At 37.7% G+C, this 21626-nt stretch overlaps 2 protein-coding genes across 7 annotated transcripts in view; one reads left to right on the top strand and one right to left on the bottom strand.

Moving 5' to 3' along the window:
* Positions 1–6690, top strand: part of LOC109425926 (neuroglobin) — a 170028-nt gene extending 163338 nt beyond the window's left edge. For all 6 annotated transcript variants that reach the window (XM_062856687.1, XM_062856685.1, XM_062856683.1 and 3 more), the window contains exon 4: positions 6459–6690. In XM_062856687.1, coding sequence (XP_062712671.1) covers positions 6459–6683 — 225 coding nt within the window. In that variant the 3' untranslated portion in view covers positions 6684–6690. The remainder of the gene's footprint in view (positions 1–6458) is intronic.
* A 3774-nt stretch (positions 6691–10464) lies between these two features.
* On the bottom strand, positions 10465–20847 carry LOC115268078 (uncharacterized). The gene is made up of 3 exons (XM_062856681.1): positions 12753–20847; positions 11964–12695; positions 10465–11897 (listed from the first exon to the last, which is right to left on the bottom strand). Exons 1-3 carry the CDS (start codon positions 13045–13047, stop codon positions 11194–11196), a joined length of 1731 nt encoding a protein of 576 aa, XP_062712665.1. The 5' UTR covers positions 13048–20847; the 3' UTR covers positions 10465–11193.
* Positions 20848–21626: the final 779 nt, after the last annotated feature.

Raw genomic sequence — 21626 nt, forward strand, 5'->3', positions numbered from 1 at the left:
AACCTTAAGATTAATCAAAAATCATTATATCAAAATATCCTTTAATCGTTAATCTTAATCACACTGTTTTCGCAATTTAGTCAATCAAATAATAAATCATTAATCATTCATCATAAAAAATGATTTACCATATGAAATATATGATCGAATTTAAATTAGTTTGAATACTGTTCTGAATACTGAATACTTTACACAGATTTTTTTTATGCATGAGCTACTCAGAACCAATATTGTGCATAAGAAAATGTAATAATGACGGTAACTACGGCAATGCCGACCAAAGAGCGTTTATAGGGACGAACAAAGGGAGGTTTCAGGGGTTAAAAACGGGGTTCAGCGGGTTACCAGAAATTGCACGGGTGTTTCAAGGGTGTGCCAGGAGATCTCAAGAGCGTTTAAGGGGCTTTCAGGATCATCTCAGGGATTCTAGTAATTTTCATGAGTATTACAGGGGGTCTCAGGTGCGTTTCAGGATGTCTCAGGGGAATTCCAGGGGGGCTCAGAGAGTTCCAGAGGAATTCTAGCGGGTCTCAGGGACGTTTCAGATACATTCCAGAGTGTGCACTGTACCAATAAGTTTTAGGAGCGTTTAAGGGGGTCACAAGGGATTCCAGGGGTTCCTAGGGACGTTTCAAGGGATTCAGGAGGTTTCAGGGGGTACCTTAAGATCTCAGGAGCATTTCAGGAGGGCTCTAGGAGCTTTTATGGGCGATTCAGGGAATCTCGAGGGCGTTTTAAGAGGCCTTAGAGGGGTTTCAAGGGATACAAAAGTGGTTTCAGAAAGGTACCTGGAGGTCAGGCCGGGGACATTGATTTTCGGAGCAGGTTTTAGGGGCATTTTCTGGGGCATTTCAGGAAGTTTCAGTGGATTTTCGACAGGTTTTGGAGGCTTTTGATGGTTTGATGGTAAGCTTTTGATGGTTTCGGATGATCTCGGGTGCGTTACATGTGGCCCATGGGCATTTTAGGAAGAATTTTGAGGCATTTCAGGAAGCTTCAGAGGATTTTTAGCGGGTTTTAGAGGCGGTACATAGGCGTTTTCGGTGTTTTCGTAGTCTTAGGTGAAATCCCAAGTAACAACCCAAGTAACAATCAGCATGCCATGAAGGTTTATTCATGTTTTATCCTGGTTTTATACGAGCATGTGAAAAAGCTAGTTGTTCTATATTAGTTTTATGTGGTAGTTTTTTACTTTGCACCTTTGGCATTCCATAAAACTATTATATAACTTCTGCTATAAACATCTTCAGTTAAAGACTTGCAAGTGGTCATGAATTGGACTTATCACTTATTATATGCCATTTCAATAAAACTTGCATTTGCAGTTGTTTTCGGAGATATTTTAGTATACAAATATACAAAACCAACAAAAGATTTCGTGGCCGTATCATAGACCAAGAAATGCTGTGATAAAACCGTTAGTTCTATCATGAGCTCCGTTATGACCACATTAGGAGGGTTAGTCCTATTGGAGAAATCATGAGGAACACAGAGTTTTATCACAAAAAAAACCTGTCACATAGGCGGGATAATTTATGTAAATACTGAAAAATCGTTACTCAATTTTTTGATTTCACGTATAGCTTAAGATCAAACTTTAAGATTCAAAACGTTTCCGTCATTTTATTTTCAGAAAAACTACATTTTGTCTTTGAAACTCCACTATGTATTAAAAAAACCTTTTCTGTACCCAATTCCACCGAGTAAATTAAATGCATTAACCATCCATTTAATGCACAGTTTGTGTAGCGCACTTATTTTTGTCATTATCACAGTTACATTCACCACAAATTTCCCGTGGCATGTCTCCTGACACGTAATAAATAGAAAACAAACCTGAATTTCATGTCGGCATCTTTCCAATTAATGGCTGGATAAACAACCAAGCATAATTTATTCCGACGATCGAACATTGATAGTGAAAAATAAACAAAACAAGTATTTGACAAGTTAGAAGATGATTTTATTTAGAAGGTTGTATCGGGGATACGATAAAACTATGATACAATTGGAAATCCTAAGCCGGTATGCACACGAAGTCCTATAGATCATAATAAGATTGGGCCAACTAGCCAAAACGTGGGCCTTGGGAGGCATATAAGAGCTCGAGAAGACTTTCAAGTCGTCATCAATAGTTTTATTGTTAGGGTTTTTGAATCGCTAAAAAACTTCGATGAAATCAAAATTATTACTTGAGATATTTGGGGTCCGTGAGGGTTCTAGGGGGATTCCAGACGTGTTCCAGGAAGTTTCAGAGGATTTTCAAATACCTCTTCCCAAAAAACCGTTGAAACGTCCCGGAAATGCCCTGAAGCGTCCCTTAAACCTCTATAATCGCATGGAAATGCCCCTGAAATCCCCATAATCCATTGGAAAGCCACTGCAGCCATATAATGTTCTTTATTTTCCTCTGATATGACCCTACCTGAAATGCCGCAAAACGCCCCTGAAAACTCCATATTCCCATTGAATTGCCCTTGAAATCATCATTATCATTTTGAAATTTAAAAAAAAAACTTAAACCTCTTGGAACTTTCCTGAAACTCTCTGAAATATCTCTGGAATGTCTCTGAAATCCCCTGAAACGCTCTTGAAGACCCTTGGAACCCCATTTCGTTGGGCTTTCTGGGAACTTCCTGGGAATCCTCTTGGCGCCATCTGAAATGCCCAAGAGCAAGCGAACGACATTCCTTCATAAAAGCCGTGACTTAATTCATGTACAAATTTTCCTTTTTTTATGCCCGTTTCAATTTATGCGCCCCCAGCCAATGGCATAAAAAGAGGTTCCAGTGTAATATAATTTGTAATTCCTTTTTTCATAAATCTCTTATACAGGCTAGTTTATTCAAGGGGTTTCCAACAAAACTGATTACTTGTCACTACCGAAAAAAATACTCTGATTACTCACTGATTACCATGATTACTATGATTATTTTTGATTACCTAGATTACTGTTGATTACTCATGATTACCTGTGATTACCATATGATTACAATTGATTACCCGTGATTACTCATGATTACTCGTGATTACTCGTGATTACTTGTGATTACTCTGATTACCATGATTATTTTTTGATTACCTAGATTACTGCTGATTACTCATGATTACCTGTGATTACCATATGATTACAATTGATTACCCGTGATTACTTGTGATTACTTGTGATTACTCTGATTACCATGATTATTTTTTGAATACCAAAATTACTGGTGATTACTCATGATTACCTGTGATTACCATATGATTACAATTGATTACCCGTGATTACTCGTGATTGCTCATGATTACTTGTGATTACTCTGATTACCATGATTATTTTTTGATTATCAAGATTACTCTTGATTACTCATGATTACCTGCGGTTGTCGTAAGATTACAATTAATTACTCGTGATTACTTGTAATTAATCTGATTACCATGATTACTTGTGATTACCTTGATTACTTTTGATTACCATGGATTATCATTGATTACATCTGATTACCATTGATTACCTCGGATTACTAATGATTACTTCTGATTACCATGATTACTTCTGATTACCATGATTACTTGTGATTACCTTGATTACTTTTGATTACCATGGATTATCATTGATTACATCTGATTACCATTGATTACCTCGGATTACTAATGATTACTTCTGATTACCATGATTACTTGTGATTATTTTGATTACTTTTGATTACCATGGATTATCATTGATTACATCTGATTACCATTGATTACCTCGGATTACTAATAATTACTTCTGATTACCATGATTACTTGTGATTATCATGATTACTCAGAGAAATCAAAAGTAATCATTGATTACTTGTCACTAATTAACTTGTTGGAAACCCCTTGAGTTTATTCTTCGTACGTACTGTACAAAAAGATAGGACAAGTAATGGTTCCGCTTCAACATTTATTTACCAGTTCGCAGACGACAAGAAAAGTGTAACACCGGTAACGTCTTCCGTGCAATTCAAATGGAGCTGTCACTTTTTATCGCGGAAAATAGTCCGCTCAATTATAAGGCAATCCATGAGACAGATGCGATCAGCTGATTTTTTTTGTTTACCATGTATTTTTGACATCCGATGATCGGGGTGACAGTTGAGCACAAAGAAATTTGTTAAGCACCGACGACACTTGACGAAACTTTGTTAAGTAGTACTCACACTGTGTTTACATTTTTGGCTGTCACCCCCATCGCGAAAAGTCGTCATGGATTGCCTTATTCCGTGAAGAAAAGTAACGCTTCCCCCCAATACTAGACCAGTTGCCAAAAGTACTTGCGGAAAAAGAAGGAATTCTACTTGAGCGCTATACTTGGGAACAGGAAATTTAGCTTTACTTTTTTGATCCAAATATATTTAAAAAAAAAACTCAGATCTAGTTAGTCATTAATCACTTCCAGTTTTGTTTGTTTGTGATTGATTAATCATGATAAATCATAAATTGATCACCACTAATCACATATAAGATCAAATCATTATCACTAATCATCCTAAAATCAAATTAATCATAATCGTAATCAATTATCACAGAAATAGGAATTTTAATCATCAATGATTAATCATGATTAATTTTTTTGTTAATCATGAACGCTTTGCAATAGACGTATTTCCTAATGGGGAGATAATTGCGTCTTTGACAAGCACACATGCTCGAGGCATGTCATGCGAGGTTTCCATTTCATTTTACCGAAAGTAACAAAAATCGGATTCAAAAGGTTTCCTAGATAGATATTCTCCTTGCGAAAGTAAGGTTATTGTGATAAGGCCATTTTGGCTGTACCATTAAGTTCGTAAAGTTTTATCGTTGATGTACTTTTATGCTGAAAATTGATCTGAGATGTCATTACCGTAACCACTACCAAAACTGGGCAAGGTCGGCCTCTTTATAATCACAGAACAAAAAGGCCAGATGCGATAAAACTAATTCGGTATTGAAGAACGCCAGATGTAAAAAATCACATATTACACGCATAGGTTTTTCAAGTTTTGTTTTAGAATATTCATTTCAATTTATTTAGTATTACATCAAATTCAAGATAAAACTGAATCAACAATATTTCTCCATAATACACGGTTCGTGGCTGCCGCTCTCCATCCCCGATGCTCGCCAAGTCACGCTCCACCTGGTCCGCCCATCGTGCTCTCTGCGCTCCACGCCTTCTTGTACCAACCGGATCAGTTGCAAACACAAGCTTTGCAGGGTTGTTGTGCGGCATTCTTGCAACATGCCCTGCCCACCGTATCCTTCCGGCTTTGGCCACCGTCTGGATGCTGGGTTCGCCGTAAAGTGCAGCGAGCTCATTGTTCATTTTTAGAATATATTTCCGTCTAAAATATTTACCATGCAATATTTTCAACGGAAATATATTCTGAGAATTCTTAAAAAATCCAAAAGAGGATTTTGTCATAATTCTATTGGAAACGACAACTAACGCTGGGGGTGTTCATGTTATCACCAGTTTCGGTAGATAAAAAAAGTCATTTTGAAATTTATAAGGTCAATCCGTTTAATAGTCTCAAGAGATATTGATTGATATGAGATTTCCAAGACTTTCAGGCAAGGTTGCAACCATTCATTTGCAAAGATTTATATTCATTTGCTATTATCTCAGTTCAGAAGCATGCTATCGAAAAACAATGTATGGATGAATTTAACCTTGTAGTTTTATCTGAAAGTTTGCCGAATATCATTGGGGTCGCAAACGTATACCAAAGTCGTGAGCGAGCTGTGAAGGCAACTCTCCACGTGATGAATGTAAATTACATTCACGCTGTGGAGAGTTGCCTTCACAGCTCGCTCACGACTTTGGTATGCGTGTGCGACCCCAATGTTATTCGGCAAACTTTCAGATAAAACTACAAGGTTAAATTCATCCATACATTGTTTTTCGATAGCATGCTTCTGAACTGAGATAATACCAAATGAATGTAAATCTTTGCAAATGAATGGTTGCAACCTTGCTTTCAGGAACCTTTATGCACAGACAAACAGACGTAACACTTCGAACAATTTCCGATTCAAATTATAGTCACGGAAACACATTCGCCCAATGCTAAAAGGACTGAGTTTGGCCGACTATAAACTAGGTGGCGGTAGTGGGAAAACGTCAAACTCGAACAAAAACGATGCGAGCGCTACGGGTGGTAAGTTGGCCAACTATCAAATTTTCAAATTGACCGTTAAATCGGTGTACGATGGGAATTATCAGAGTGTTACGTCTGTTTGTCTGTGCTTTATGGTTGTCATTTTTCTGCACAATCAAGCAGCAAGAATCGATAAATAAATTACGAGCGGGAAGCTCTCCTGGGAATTTGGGAATTTCCCGCCCATGGAGCGCCATCTCATGCCGTGTATCATCCCAAATCATGTCGTCGATCCACATCGAAGATAAATCACTCGCATTAACATATTGTAACGATATTATCTGTCTTTTTCTTATCCCTTTGCAGAGAATAGAGGAACCCTTTCTGTCGGCGGTATCGAACACGCTGGGAGATCGATACACGCAAAACGTCGAAGGAATTTACAAGCTGACTATCAAATTCATAATCGAAACGCTAGTCGCAGGTTATGAATCAAGTGCCAACAATAACGAGGACGTCAACAATGCGAATTTGTCGACGACGGGGTCGGCGGCGGGGCCGACGACTAGCGGGGATAAGAAGACTTCTTGAACGTCCGCGTAGCAGCAAGTAGCAGGTACCAGCAGTAGCAGCAGCAGCGGAAACGGAAGTTAGGTGAAACAGCAGCAAGTGCTCGTCATAGACTGTAGAATAGTGACCCGTAAAATTAAACAATCCGACTGTTGATGATGAACCGATTTGAGCCGAAACGACGACGTGTCACCGTTTTATGATTATTATAACTATTATCGAAAGAACTGGAGCGAGCATAAATCGTTAGACAATGTCCAACAATGACGTACAACAAATGAGACAACCGACAATGATGAGAACCTAGCCCACGGGAGAAGAGGCAGCTCTTTCCTACGGGAGCACAAAAAATCCACCTCCCCCTCCCACTTACTCTGTAAACATTTGCTACAACTTACTAACAGACACTAAACACTTTTTGTATACTACTCTCAAAATAAGCAGAAATGTGCAGGACACTCGAAACTTTTTGTATGCATTTAAACATTTATACAGCAGAAACAAAATAACAGTGCAGCAGGAAAGACCGAGCAAAAAAAACGAAGAGAAATGTAGGAAACCCATAGCAGCTGAAAACTTTTTTCTCTCTCCTGCTTGAGCGAACGAACCACCGTGCCATCGCATCGCATCGGTCGAACATGTGCACACCGTGCCTCGAGGAAACAGCAAATCGGACGAGCACCATGTCATACATCTTCATATCTTCCTGAACGGTCGGTCCACTGGATAGTTTCCCGGCGCACCGCTAGCTACTGCTCATCGTGACCCTCTGTCTACTATCTACACCTCTAAATAGACACCGACTTACTGCATGGAGTGCGCGGCGAGCGCGCGGAGTCCCTGATCCTGAACACCCGGAAAGATACAGCGAAACAAAACCCCGTATCCGGAGCATGAAAAGCGTTTTTATTGAACAAACATACATTATATGTGTGTTTAGTGTAGATGTAACCTTACATATGTGCCGCCAAGCAGCGCAGCACAGGTCATGGGAAAACCGGGAACCGATAGGTAGGTACCTAGCGCTATCATTCGGTCGGCGAAGCTAACAACTTCCATACTACTCGTATGTCACAGTCACACAGAGTAGGCAACGAGCAGAACGGGAACCGTACAGCCAGCCAGCAGTAGGTAAGCGTCACATTTAACTACCTTTTGTGGCTCGGTCGGAAAAGAGTCAAAACCTGATGCCGTTCGGTTAGGACACGGGATGGGTGTTCAAAGGTGGTGGTCGTGGTTAGCAGTGTACAGCACAGTAAACCGCAAAAGACGTCGGAGAGGATGGGGAAAAATTATTAACTAAAAAGCTGATCACTTTGGTTTAGTGTTTCTGTCGAACTGGAGCAACAAGTTATAACGTTTATTGAACTACTTATCTGCTCGCTCACATATAGAGACGGGGATTACAGCAAGTCATGGAGCGCAGCCACGTTTTGATGGTGTATTATCCCAGCGAATACAGCCTCCCGTGGAGAGAGAGGAACAGCTAGCCATGACTTGTCTGTTTTCAAATTGAATGAGCAGCGGCCTACTTTGATGGTCGATGTGATTAAGCTCATCAATTCTGCACAGTTGCGTTGACGAGCAAACATGATTGATAATGTCATCCATGAGCTGCTTGCGCTATGTTTGGCTTGTCACTTGTCCAATGTGGCGAAGCCGGCTAAATAGGTATATTTTGAGGATATGTTAATCAAATCAATGATGACGCAGTATAAGACGGAAAGCATCAAAACTGATGACGTGTAACGTATGATGTATGATATTATGCTAATTTGTGGTCACGCTTCGTTGAAATCTGGTAGCAAAAAAGGTCATTGATGTTCATTTTCATAAGCTTTTCACCCACTTTAACTGGCGAATGGAGACGCATGGTTTGTTGTTAAACCGCTTGAGACGGTTGTACATATTTTGTACATATATGAGTTATATTTGTCTCTGTCGATGAAACGGAGCATTATAAGCGTGTACGAGGCCAGCGTTGTTGTGGGACAACAACTCAACTCATCTCCAAAAGGTTAATGCGGAACCGATAGAAAAAGAGCAAGAAGCATATTTGATTTCAGCTTTTCTCGAGCAGTTCAGTTGTCTATTTTGGCCAAATTGAGTTAGATCGCCTTTTGCATAAATTGACAATAATGTTAAGGACAAACGTCTTGAAATTCCGCTTCAACAGTGCATCAGAACTTCAGACGCACGAATCTCAAGAAGCAAGCTTCAAACAACAGTGCATATCATTATTCTGTTCTTGCTCACTTGTAATAAGCTTAAAATAAGAAGATCAGATGCGCTGGTTTTGCTAACGAAGAGATTTGTGCCCTCAAAATCGTGAGTAGGTGCCAAAGTCGGCCATTGTGGCGGCCATACTGGGATTCTAACAAGTCTGTCCTTAAATTACTAGTACACAGATCGAAAAAAGAATGTAAAATTCTGTGGACACATTCTACGGGCCCCGTATCATTAATACCAATTTTTCAAAGTTGAGTTATGGCATTTGGCATATTTGACATTTTTATCACATTCTACATTACTTTTGTCATCCAAAAATGGATTCGACATGATACTAGTGTGACAATAAATATAAATTGAAAGACGATTAAGATTAACTTTAAAATCGTGATTTTAAGTCATTTAGGCACACTTTTCATCAAAACTGTCGTATTTTAAAAACCAACACACTGATTTTTCAAAAGTCTTCTATCATTTGTAGATAAATGTATGTAGATTTTTTAGCATATAAAGATTTTTAATCGGAAAGCTTTCCAACTCTGAAATATGGCAGATCATAGTATGGGTTTTTATTGCGTTGTAACGTCACGAAAATTCAACATTTTTAAATTTTATTCAAATATGGAAAACGTTACAAATATGAAATTTTGTATGCTCTTTGTACTCGAAAAGATCTTTCAAACGAGACTAAAAGAAAGAAAATCGGTTCACGGAAGCCTGAGTTTCACCTGGTTAAAGTTTGCATTGTAACGTCACAAAAAAAAAATGTGGAATAGACCAAATCTTTCTGGCTTGGACGGCTTCTGAATTGGACAAACGTAGTTCTATTTACAAAATAGTTTCGTTCTCAATGTGTATGAGCTCTTTTTCAAGATATCGTTTATAAATTGCGTACCGTTGCCCGTTCATAAACTACGTATACTTTTGAAGGACGGGGGAGATGGTGTTTGGCCAAAATCTACGATGTAATTGTACTGCGATATGGTAAATTTTTTTAATCGTAATCGAATACCACTCAAACCGAAAATTTCTGTGATATCAGTGGCCAACAGACGAAACACTGACAAAATAACAAAGTTATTAAGTTGGTCAAAGACTTACAGTTGATAGATAGTTTGATTTAAAGTTCCACCAACAGGCGGCGCCAGAGAACTTACAAATTTTAAATTTCATACATCTCAGGATCCCTATTATATAGAAATACGATTTCTTCGGCAAAGTTGTTTGGTAAGTAAAGGACTTGCAGTTGATTTACCAATAGATGCGAGATTTTGCCACTAGAAGACGTTAGTTTCCATTTTGCAAGAGCAGGCAAGGGATCAGAATTTCTCGAAAAGTATTCTACAAGCTGGAACTTTTTTCACTTTGGACATATTGTATTCAAATAAAATTGTAATCAAAGATCAATATATAACACGGTCCGACAAAAAATCAACTTTTGTTCTGCCCAGCTCTAAATTTCACCTTTTCTGATTGCTTCCGACTAGAAACTCATAAATCTGAAGTTTTGACCCTCCCCCTCCTGGGAGAGGGGAGGGGCATTGATTTGAAATTTTGGAAAATCGAAAAATTTCGAGGTTTTTCGATCGCCATTTCGGCTAAATGCACGATATCAAAAAAGGAAAAGGTTGACCACGGAGCTTTAGGGGTTGTGCAACTACCATGAAAATTTCACGAAGATCCGTCAAGCCATTCTCGAGAAACGGTGTTTTTGCGAAATGATGTTTTTAAGATTTCTTATATTGCACGCAAAGAATCCAACTACTATATGACACAATTGCTGATTTAACCATGCCGTTTAGCATCATGGCGTCTTCGAGGAAGTTTTTCACTACAATAACGTGCTTCTTTTAACCTGTTTGTAAAAATGATCAATCCCCCTAAAAGTGAGATAGAAAAATTACTTTTTGAATTTTTCAAGATACAAGGTTGATGTCTTCACAAGAGTTGTAGAAGATGCTGTTCTGAATAACTTTGTCGAAGACGCCAAGTTCGTAACTTCGTTAGTTTTCAAGATACGTTACGTTTTTGTTACCGACGGCCCCTTGAAAATGTTTTTTTTTTCAATAACTTTTTTTAATTTTGATTCCACAATTCTATTCTCACAGTCTTCAATAGGTCATTTTGACTTTCTAAGAGAGATAATTACTTGTGTGCATGTGAAAAATGACGATTTGGTAATTTAAACAAATTTATTCAGTATAATATTTTATTTTAAAATGACATTATGAAAAAATCTAACAAATAGTTTATAAATTGTTTTGTGGGTACAAGCTAGACTGGATTCAATGAAAATACTATTTTAAGATTTATAAGAAACCCTTCGGTGATGCTCAACATTAGGTAGATCGTACTTTGTCGACCACATGAAATCAGCCAACATTGATTCATAGTTTTTTCCGTGATAGCGTTGTTCAAATTCATTCAAATCTTGGTGGAATCTCTCTCCGTGTTCTTCAGAGTATGCGCCATTATTATCTTTGAATCTATCAAGGTGTGAATGTAGAACATGGAGCTTCAAAGACATCTTACATCCCATTTTTCTGAAGTGCTCTATCATCGTTTCGACTAATTCTCGATAGTTTGCAGTTCGATTGTTCCCCAAAAAATTCCGTGTTACTAATACAAAGCTTTGCCATGCATCCTTCTCATTTTTACTAGGAAGAAGTTCTTGAAATCTTTCATTTTCTATGATCTTTTTGATTTGAGGACCAACAAGAATGCCTTCTTTCAACTTAGCTTCAGATATGGCAGGAAATAATTCCCGAAGATATCGGAAGGCCTCACATTCTTTGTCAAGTGCTTTGATGAATTGCTTCGCCAAACCGAGCTTTATATGAAGAGGAGGCATTAACACTTTGTTTCGATCTACTAACGGTACATATTTTATGTTGTCTTTTCCTACTTGATATTTTTCTCGATTGGGCCAGTTTCGTCGCACAAAGTGATTGCTAATATCCCTGCTGTTCCACAGACAAAGAAAACAGCAATATTTTGTAAATCCACCTGAAAACGTAAAAAAAATGAAATTACTGACTCGAATACAATGGAATGCTCTAAATTCTTACTTACCTTGTAATCCCATTAGAAAAGTAACCATTTTGAAATCACCAATTACTTCCCACAAGTGATTTTCATACCTAATTAATCGAAGTATAAGGCTGGTACTCTCATAGGTTTCCTTCAATTTGGTTGTATAAGCTAGTGGAATTGATGAAAGTTTGTTCCCATTATTAAGAAGCACTGCCTTCAAACTTTTCGAAGAACCATCTATGAACAGTCGCCACTCTTCTGGAATGTGCTCAATATCCAGCGCCTTAAACAGTCCGTTTATATCACAGCAATAAACGATATCATTTCGAGTAGTGAAAAATTTCAAAAATGGTTTATGACGAGATCTTATATCTGTAATATTCACATCTTCCTTTAGTAAATTCCATTCTTTTAATCTGGATGCTAGGATTTGGGCTTTTTCCTTCGATAGTCCTAAATCTCTAGTTAGATCACTCAAATCCTGTTTATTGATAAAATGTGGAGCTTTGTTTTCTGAATCAGTGCTGCAGATCATAGTTGTAGAACTGTCGTGGGTAATTGTACTGTAGCTTCCACTTTCTATTTGCGGTTCGACAGGATTAAGGGAAGGTGCTGATGAAGTAGAAGCATTTAAATTTACATCACTCGTAACGTTGATCCTTCCAGAAGCGTTGGCCGTACGACAGAAATAACAGCTATCGCTATGAACAGTTTGAAACCATAATTTAGGCATTGTAAGTGAGACTGTTCTGTTTTCTCCTGCAAACCATCCTGTAAAGTTTATTGCTGGTTTTAAATTGAAAAAAAAAATATAATAAAATGAGTTACCTGTCAAATTTCTTCTGCATTTATCACACATGTAATGCGGAGCCCATGGTTTATCCTGATTTATAATGTTAATTCCGAAATACGCCTTATACGATTGACTTGCCAAATCATTCAAATCAATTAGTCGTTTTTCTGCACTACGTGTTAAAAAAATTCCGCAGACATAACAGAACTGATCCGGAGAAAAGCGGCATGTTGTTGATGATGTAGGTTCATCACGTTTTAATCCAGGAGGAACAGGTAGAATATGTTGAGCTGTACGAAAAATTGGCGCCCCACTGCTAGGTATATCCATAATTGGAATAGATTCTTCATGGTGTTTCAAAACATCTACTAGGCAAAAGTAGCAGTTGGTGGAATGATCTGTTGGTTGCAACCACAATCGGGGGAAGATAAATTTAAAACTCCGATCTTCTCCTTTGATCCATTCTGGAAGACAAAAAACTATTTTTAACTGTTGTGTATTTATTATGTAATGATTTAATTTCGTGATTTTTGAAACACTGTTTTCAAGTGTAGCTGACGAACTGGCAGAAATTCAGCAATTTTGCTGGTTTTAAGTAAAATCAGAAGAAACGCTAGTTTAAGCCAACCAAAATATTTTGACAAACCTTCGAAAGCTTCTGTCTCGTAACACCCAGTGTTGGTAAAAACTCAAATTCTCAAAACTCATGGTTGAGTTTTTTTCACGCGCGATTCTTGACTCGCCAAACTCACCGCCAAAAAAATCAAGCATGAGTTGACTCATGATTTTACTCATTGCCTTATTTCTTGGTCTGCTTATTATTTACAACGGAGTGTTTACAATTGTATGACAGAATGAGACAAGGTTTGGTCTTGGCCTGCAATAACAACAAATGATGTTTAAATTGATTTGGATTTATTTTACAAGCAAACGAGTTTTCGGCGCTTGACTCGCGAGAGTGAGATTTCGCATGAAAATCTCGCGCGTGAGAAAATGATTCAGAATCGCGTGCGAGTTCGCTCACGCAAGAGTGATTCATGAGTGAGACTTGAGTGTGATTTTACCAACACTGGGAACACCAAGTGCAAATTTGTAGTCCAAATTTTGTAAAAAAAAATGCGATAACTAGACAAAAACATAGTTTTAGTATGGAAGGTTGCCTTGTCCAGAATAGGCACTTCGGTAGAAGCCGCATTTTAAATTTCAATTTCTAATTTGGTCAACTGAGTATGTTTCTTAAGAGAATGAACAAATTGGTGCCACTTTGACTAAAAGAGGTTCACGAGACTACATACAAATTTCGGAAAAAATTAAGGAAACTGAAATATGCCTACAACTTTTACAGCATATTCAAAAATATTTTCAAATTATGTCATAATATATAACAAAGATAAATACCAAAAATATTTCATGTTTATTCACGAAAAACAACGTTAACATTACTTACCTAACAGCACAAATCTACAAGTCATACAGGAGAAATGCGGAACCCAATCTTGATCCTGGTTTGCAATATCGAGGCCGAAATATGCTTTATATGCTTCTTGTAAAACAAGATCAGTCCCCAAAGAACGTTTTTCTTTTCTTGCTTTGATATATTTTCCGCAAATGTAGCAGAATTGATCCGGGGAATGATTACAGCTTGCATTTGACATTTTATCTAACAATACACAGAAAATATAGTGCAGGAAATTCAATCAAAATCATTACAAAAATATGCCGGTAGTGACAAATTTTCAGTTTATCACTAAAATATTAAAGGGATTCACTAGAAAGCGTAAACCGATGATTAAATATTATCCTGATTAAGCGTCGCAATCACTAAGGCAATCTTTGAGTATATCATTCGCAATTTCATGAATCATTTCATTAATCAGATAATCATGGCGTACGCAGTTATTTAATCTGTTTAGTGAGTCCCCTTATATAACAAACTTTTCTTGCTACTTAATTACATTACCTGTTCGGACTAAATATCACAACCCGTTTTTGGAATCAACCTTTTCCAGATAGATCAAGCTGTAATATAAAATAAATACATATTTCAGGGGTTATACTGTTTTGGAATTTTATAAGAAAGTTTTAACTTTCTATACTTACAATTTTTGGTTTGTCTTCCTTCTCTATGGCTTGCCTCCACCGTGCATAGAATCTCAAATATGTGAAGTATCTTAATTATTCCGAATGCTGTTTCTACCTCCGTCCGTTATCTGTCACCAAAGTAATAATCAAACATTATTTACGTACTTCCTACTAATTTCTGCATAATTTACCTTAGCAACGTTTGTCGACGGTAGTCCGCGTACTTTGAAAGTCCACTGTACTCTCTGTCGTCTCAATATTATTGACTATGTAATGAGTGTTCAATATAATTTGTTTGATTTGCTTTCTATGTTTGCATCGTACTTACAGTTTTCCTCAGATGTAATCATATAACTAAGTTCAACATAAAGTTGTTTCGAATCCGATACGTCACTACCTTAACTTGCACGATCCTGAAATTTAGCTATACTTATACAACATCAATTTCGTTTCTCTAAATCAAACATAACTTCTCACGGTGTCTGTGGCGAAAAATATTATCAAAAAAAAAATCAGTATCGCTAAGTCACCCATCAAATGAAAGCTAAGGATGTCCCCTTTCATTTAGTGGTAAGAGCGACATGTTCTATCGGGGGGTCTAGATTTTTTTTCTCGGGATTTCCAGAACAATTTTCCAAGAAATACTCATTTTTTTGGGTACTTTTTACCCAAAATTTATATGGAAAAATAATCCCGAGAGATCATTTTGCTCTTACTGATTTTTTTAAATATTATTCTGCTACCACAAACACCGTGTTCTCCCTATTTTTATATGTTTGATTTCCCTCTTTGTTTTGACGCTTATCTCACTTCACATTTTGCCGTTTCATTCTGTGCCTATCTATCATCTCGGCACCAACATTTCAAAAGGGTGTTACAGCTTTTGCGACCAATGTCTTCTCACAAAGCTGTGGATCGTATCTCATCCCTCCCGAGCAATCCACTAGCACAAACAGAAAGGAAAAATCCACCTTTTTCGTTTAATGTTTATGAATTGCTTGAGATTAATAAAATATGATTCACAGCTCTGTAAGAAGGCATTGATTGCAAAAGTAGTTACGCCCTTTTGAAAAGTTGGTGCTGAGACAATTACGTGTCTCACCGTGTGACTCACGACTCATCGACCACACTGTATCAACTCCTCAGCGATTAGAATTCAGCCATTCCATAGAAAATCGATACAGTGGATATCATAATGCCGTGATGTTTGGGTAGGTTTGTTTATCCTAAAACATTAGACCGTATATGTTTATATTGTCATTGGCGTGACCAGGATGGTCCACATTCCTCTTCTTTTTTCACCATGGAACAATGAACCACTGCACAATGGTCCAGTGCCGTATCTATAGCTAAACTAAAAGCTTTTCACCTAAACTAATAGATTTAGCTATGTTGTCAATATTGTAAAATTAGGGAGTTTTCAATAAGCCAATTTGAAAAAGTTATCCTTGGATTTCTTCTAAAAATGGTTCATTTTTGGCACTTCTTATCTTGTGATGGTTCAAGTGGATTTTCAGTTCATTAGTATTGTTCAAAAGATAAAATTTTCACCTTTTAATAACGAAGAAACTAAAAAGATGTTTTTTTTTTGTTTAACGCGATTAAGGACAAACGTCTTGAAATCCCGCTTCAACAGTGCATCAAAACTTCAGACGCACAAATCTCAAAATGCAAGCTTCAAACAAAAGTGCATTCCATTATTCTGTCCTTGCTCACTTGTAATATGCTTAAAATAAGAAGCTCAGGAGCGCTTGTTTTCTTTACGAAGAGATTTGTGCGCTTGAAATCGTGAGTAGGTGCCAAAGTCGGCCATTGTGCCGGCCATTTTGGGATTCTAACAAGTCTGTCCTTAAGTAAATTTTGAAAATATTGAATTTTTCATATTAAAATGGCCATAATTACAAAAACAAATAAAAGGATACGAGATTTTAGTCTTAAACACAAATGTATGATATTACAAGTATTAAAAGTATTCAGAGATTTGTGGAACATTCATTGCTCTATATAAAAAAATAACAAGTTCATAATTTGATCTTAAGAAAAATTTGGCCCTCGAATATTAAAAAAAAAGTATAAAAAATAAAGAAACTTCTCCAAAGCCAGCATAAATCAAAAACTTATAATTTGGCCGATATGCTTTTCGTCCAACCAGATACGTCTCTGTACCATTGTGCACTGCTTGTTTTGTTTGTATCTATTGCTTTTGTTGTGGACTACTATAGAGAGTAAAGTTTGATAACCACATCTCTCAGTGGCGTCGGTGGTATAGTGGTGAGCGTGGTTGGTTACCTCTCACCTCAGTCGGTGAGACAAAATACCTTATCACGTCTTACTTTGGAAGGAAAGTCTAGCCGTCCCCTGTGTCAATGGGTATTATATGCAGGGTAATAAGTTTGTGTGGAAGTCTCCCTGAGCGTCCGTGTTTGTTTAGGCATAGTACCAGAATAGGCGGACGATCAACTGCAATTAATAACGTACGGTGTCGGTTGACCAGAAAAAAAGAAGAAAAAGAATCGCAAATTTCAAAAGATGCAGTCGAATAACCCATGCCCGTAGAAATCGTTTCTACCAGCATTTTACTGATAGAAAAAGCAAAAAAAAAAATTAACATCACTGCTATTTCTTCAAATATAGAACATTTTTGTCATCTTCATATATTTCTCTGAAAAAAAATACGATATCTTGTGAACCCGTCAGGTTTAAGAAGCCTCAAGGAGCGTTATTCATAACGCAGCAACGGGAAAAGAAATAAGTGTTTCAATTTCGCCCAAGTAATCTACTGGCATAAAGAAAACCCCTTCTCCTGCACCTCCTCGCTTTGACATTCGGCACAGCACTCTAGTATATATTTACGTAATTTTAGAAAAACCATTAAAAAAATCGAAAATTGAAGTCGAAAAAGCTACCCAGGGCCATGTTGGCCACTCTAGGGTTATTAACAACACCTCGTTGAATCAGTGAAACTTCACGACATAGTATTGAGGTAGCAGGAGCACTGTGAACACGAAAAATGGCCATTTACGTTCAATGTACTAACATTTTTCATTACAGTTGACCCTGTAGATCTTGACGACCTGATCTCTACGGTATTTTGGATGGCGTACAATATCTGAAAAGTTTTTGAAATGTGTCTCTGTCTGTCCTCTAATCTGTAGAAGCATAGTACAGGATCAGAACGCATAATTACATTCAGAACGATTTAATACGTTATAAGGCTGACAAGTCATATAAAAACGTAAAACTTCATTTCGCAAAAAACACCGTTTCTCGAGAATGACTTGACGGATCTTCGTGAATTTTTTATGGTAGCTGCGCAACCTCTAATACTCTGTGGTAAATCTTACATTTTCCGATGTTGTGCTTTAAAACAAAATGGCGACTGAAAAACCTCGAAAATATTCGATTTCTTAAAATTTCAAATTAATGCCCCTCCAAAACTTGAGATATTTTAGTTTTAGATAAACGATTCAGAAAACTTCAGAGCTGGGCAGAAGAAAAGTTGATTTTTTGTCGGATCGTGATAATTTTTTATGGTATTTGGAAATATGTATTTTGTGCAACATGTATAGACTGTTTCAGAAATTATAACTACACTAAAGATTGACTACCATTTCCATTTGAGTACAATATCCAAACAAGTTTCTACTAGCTCTTATGATACACATTCTAACGAAGCAAATAATATCAACTTTGCTGATGTTTCTTGCTAAACTTAAGAAATAGGGCTCTGTAAACAGGAGGAGGAAAAAATATAGCATAGTAGAAAGGAAAAACATCTCATAAACAATATTGTATTTCCAAACATTATGAAAGTTACTGTAAGATAAGAAAAGGTATTTCTCGACTGGTAAAAGTAATTTTCATTGGATATTTGATCAAGAACTATTATTACGGGCCTTCTGAAAGCGAAAGCTTTTGTTTCAAATTTCTTTAAAAACCAGTAGCAGCAAACGTAAAGCAAACGAATGTTTTAATTACTGTTTACTGTGTTCGTTTTGTGGTATGACAAGCTTTGCCATCCAAAGTATGAAATGAGCTAAAAAAATAAATTACTTTAAATAAAATGTGTTCAGAAAGGCTAAGAAACTGCGTGGTAGTTCTTATGTTGCGTAAAAAACCTTAAAAAATAAGAAACTTGATCTCAGAAAAAATGTTGTGAAAATGGCATTATTGGTTTTTTCCAGGTTTTGATAAAGGCATTCCTTAGACAACTTGTTGAGAAGTGAATACGATTGTAAGCAAATTATCCCATACAAATGCGAAAGTACAAGTAATTATCTCTCTTAGAAAGTCAAAATGATTGACCTATTGAAGACTGTGAGAATAGAATTGTGGAATCAAAATTAAAAAAAGTTATTGAAAAAAAAAACATTTTCAAGGGGCCGTCGGTAACAAAAACGTAACGTATCTTAAAAACTAACGGAGTTACGAACTTGGCGTCTTCGACAAAGTTATTCAGAACAGCATCTTCTACAACTCTTGTGAAGACATCAACCTTGTATCTTGAAAAATTCAAAAAGTAATTTTTCTATCTCACTTTTAGGGGGATTGATCATTTTTACAAACAGGTTAAAAGAAGCACGTTATTGTAGTGAAAAACTTCCTCGAAGACGCCATGATGCTAAACGGCATGGTTAAATCAGCAATTGTGTCATATAGTAGTTGGATTCTTTGCGTGCAATATAAGAAATCTTAAAAACATCATTTCGCAAAAACACCGTTTCTCGAGAATGGCTTGACGGATCTTCGTGAAATTTTCATGGTAGTTGCACAACCCCTAAAGCTCCGTGGTCAACCTTTTCCTTTTTTGATATCGTGCATTTAGCCGAAATGGCGATCGAAAAACCTCGAAATTTTTCGATTTTCCAAAATTTCAAATCAATGCCCCTCCCCTCTCCCAGGAGGGGGAGGGTCAAAACTTCAGATTTATGAGTTTCTAGTCGGAAGCAATCAGAAAAGGTGAAATTTGGAGCTGGGCAAAAAAATTGTCGGACCGTGTAATTCTTTACTTTCAAAATTTCAATTTGATTTGATTCACCTATTTCTAAGATATAAGAGTTAATAGAACAACAGTCAAAAAAATGATTCTGCTTAAAGCGCTCCATCTTTGTGTAGAGCTGATTAATCAAGTCCAAATTTGTAGAAATTACAGATAACAAGATGAGGAATTATCAGTCAAAATTTGAGAATTTTTTATATATTTTTTTAAAAAGTTACGGCTTGTTGAATGTGTTTTGGGTAATTAATAAAATTGGTATGCTTTTGAAAATTTGCAACTACCACCACTGTGTGGCAGATATTAATACCATACGGCTACCTTACCTTGATACCCTGTTGGCTACAAAGTAACTTTACTCCAATGCCGAGCGTATAGTAGAGCACCATCTTCGTCGGTCTTGGGCGATGTTCCTCCAGTTTCCCCGAACGTGTAGGGATCGTAGATCTTCTTCAACCGCGTGCAGCCAGCGAGTTCGCGGCCGCCCACGAAGTCGCCTACCTCTACCGGGTTCTCTGCTGAATATTGCTTTCGCTATTCTTTCTTCCGACATTCGCACTACGTGTCCAGCCCACTGAAGTCTGCCGTATTTTATACGTTTCACAATATTCGCATCTTCGTACACTTGGTACAACTCGTGATTCATGCGTCTGCGCCACACTCCATTTTCTTGTTTCCCACCGAGAATTGTCCGCAGCACTTTGCGCTCAAAAACTCCAAAAGCTTTTCGGTCTACCTCCTTTAACGTCCACGCTTCGTGACCGTAGAGGGCAACCGGAAGAATCAGCGTCTTATACAGAGCGAATTTTGTTTGCGTTTGCAAGTTACGGGACCTAAGCTGGCTACGCAATCCGTAAAAGGCCCTATTCGCAGCTGCATTACGCCTTTTCACTTCACGGGAGACGTCATTGTCACATGTCACAAGTGTTCCAAGATAAACAAATTCTTCAACAACTTCAAACACTTCCCCACCAATCACTACCTCAGCACTAACACCACTAGGCCTGCTTCTGTCTCTACCCGCTATCATGTACTTCGTCTTTGTAGAGTTAATCGTCAAGCCTACCCTCGCTGTCCTCTATCTTCAGAGGAGCATAAGCTTCCTCCACTGCCCTACGATCGATGCCGATGAGATCAATATCGTCCGCAAAACCGAGGAGCATGTGCGACCGTGTGATGATAGAGCCATTCCTCTGCACGCCTGACCTCCTAATCGCTCCTTCGAGTGCAATGTTGAACAATAAATTTGAAAGAGCATCTCCCTGCTTCAATCCATCCAAGGTCACAAACGACGTAGACACTTCGTCCGCGATCCGAATACTTGATTTTGATCCATCCAGCGTTGCGCGTATTAGCCTAATTAGTTTCGCCGGAAAACCATGTTCTGACATTATCTGCCAAAGCTCATTTCTTTTCACTGAATCGTACGCTGCTTTAAAATCAATGAACAGATGGTGAGTCTGCAAGTTATATTCCCGAAATTTATCTAGGATCATCCGCAGGACAAACATTTGATCCGTCGTTGATCGGCCCTCACGAAAACCAGCCTGGTATTCGCCGACGAAGGACTCCTCAAGAGGTCGCAGTCTGTTGAACAGGACACGCGACAGTATCTTATACGCCGAATTTAAAAGGGTAATCCCTCTGTAATTGGCACACTCCAGTCTGTGTCCTTTCTTGTAGATTGGGCATATGAGGCCATCCAACCAACTGGTGGGCAATTCTTCATCCTCCCAAATCTTTATAATAATCTGATGGATTGATTGATGTAGCTGCTCGCTTCCGTGCTTAAAAAGTTCGACCGGGATCTCGTCCTTCCCAGCAGCCTTGC

This window comes from Aedes albopictus, chromosome 3, assembly GCF_035046485.1.
Source record: "Aedes albopictus strain Foshan chromosome 3, AalbF5, whole genome shotgun sequence".
NCBI classification, from domain to species: Eukaryota; Metazoa; Arthropoda; class Insecta; order Diptera; family Culicidae; genus Aedes; species Aedes albopictus.

Excerpts from the sequence above, each read along its gene's own strand:
- LOC115268078 (XM_062856681.1), bottom strand. The coding sequence starts at position 13,047 with ATGGATATACCTAGCAGTGGGGCGCCAATTTTTCGTACAGCTCAACAT. Across the intron at positions 12,696-12,752 it reads ATGCAGAAGAAATTTGACAG|GATGGTTTGCAGGAGAAAAC; the intron begins GTAACTCATTTT and ends TAAACTTTACAG. Across the intron at positions 11,898-11,963 it reads TTTTCTAATGGGATTACAAG|GTGGATTTACAAAATATTGC; the intron begins GTAAGTAAGAAT and ends TTACGTTTTCAG.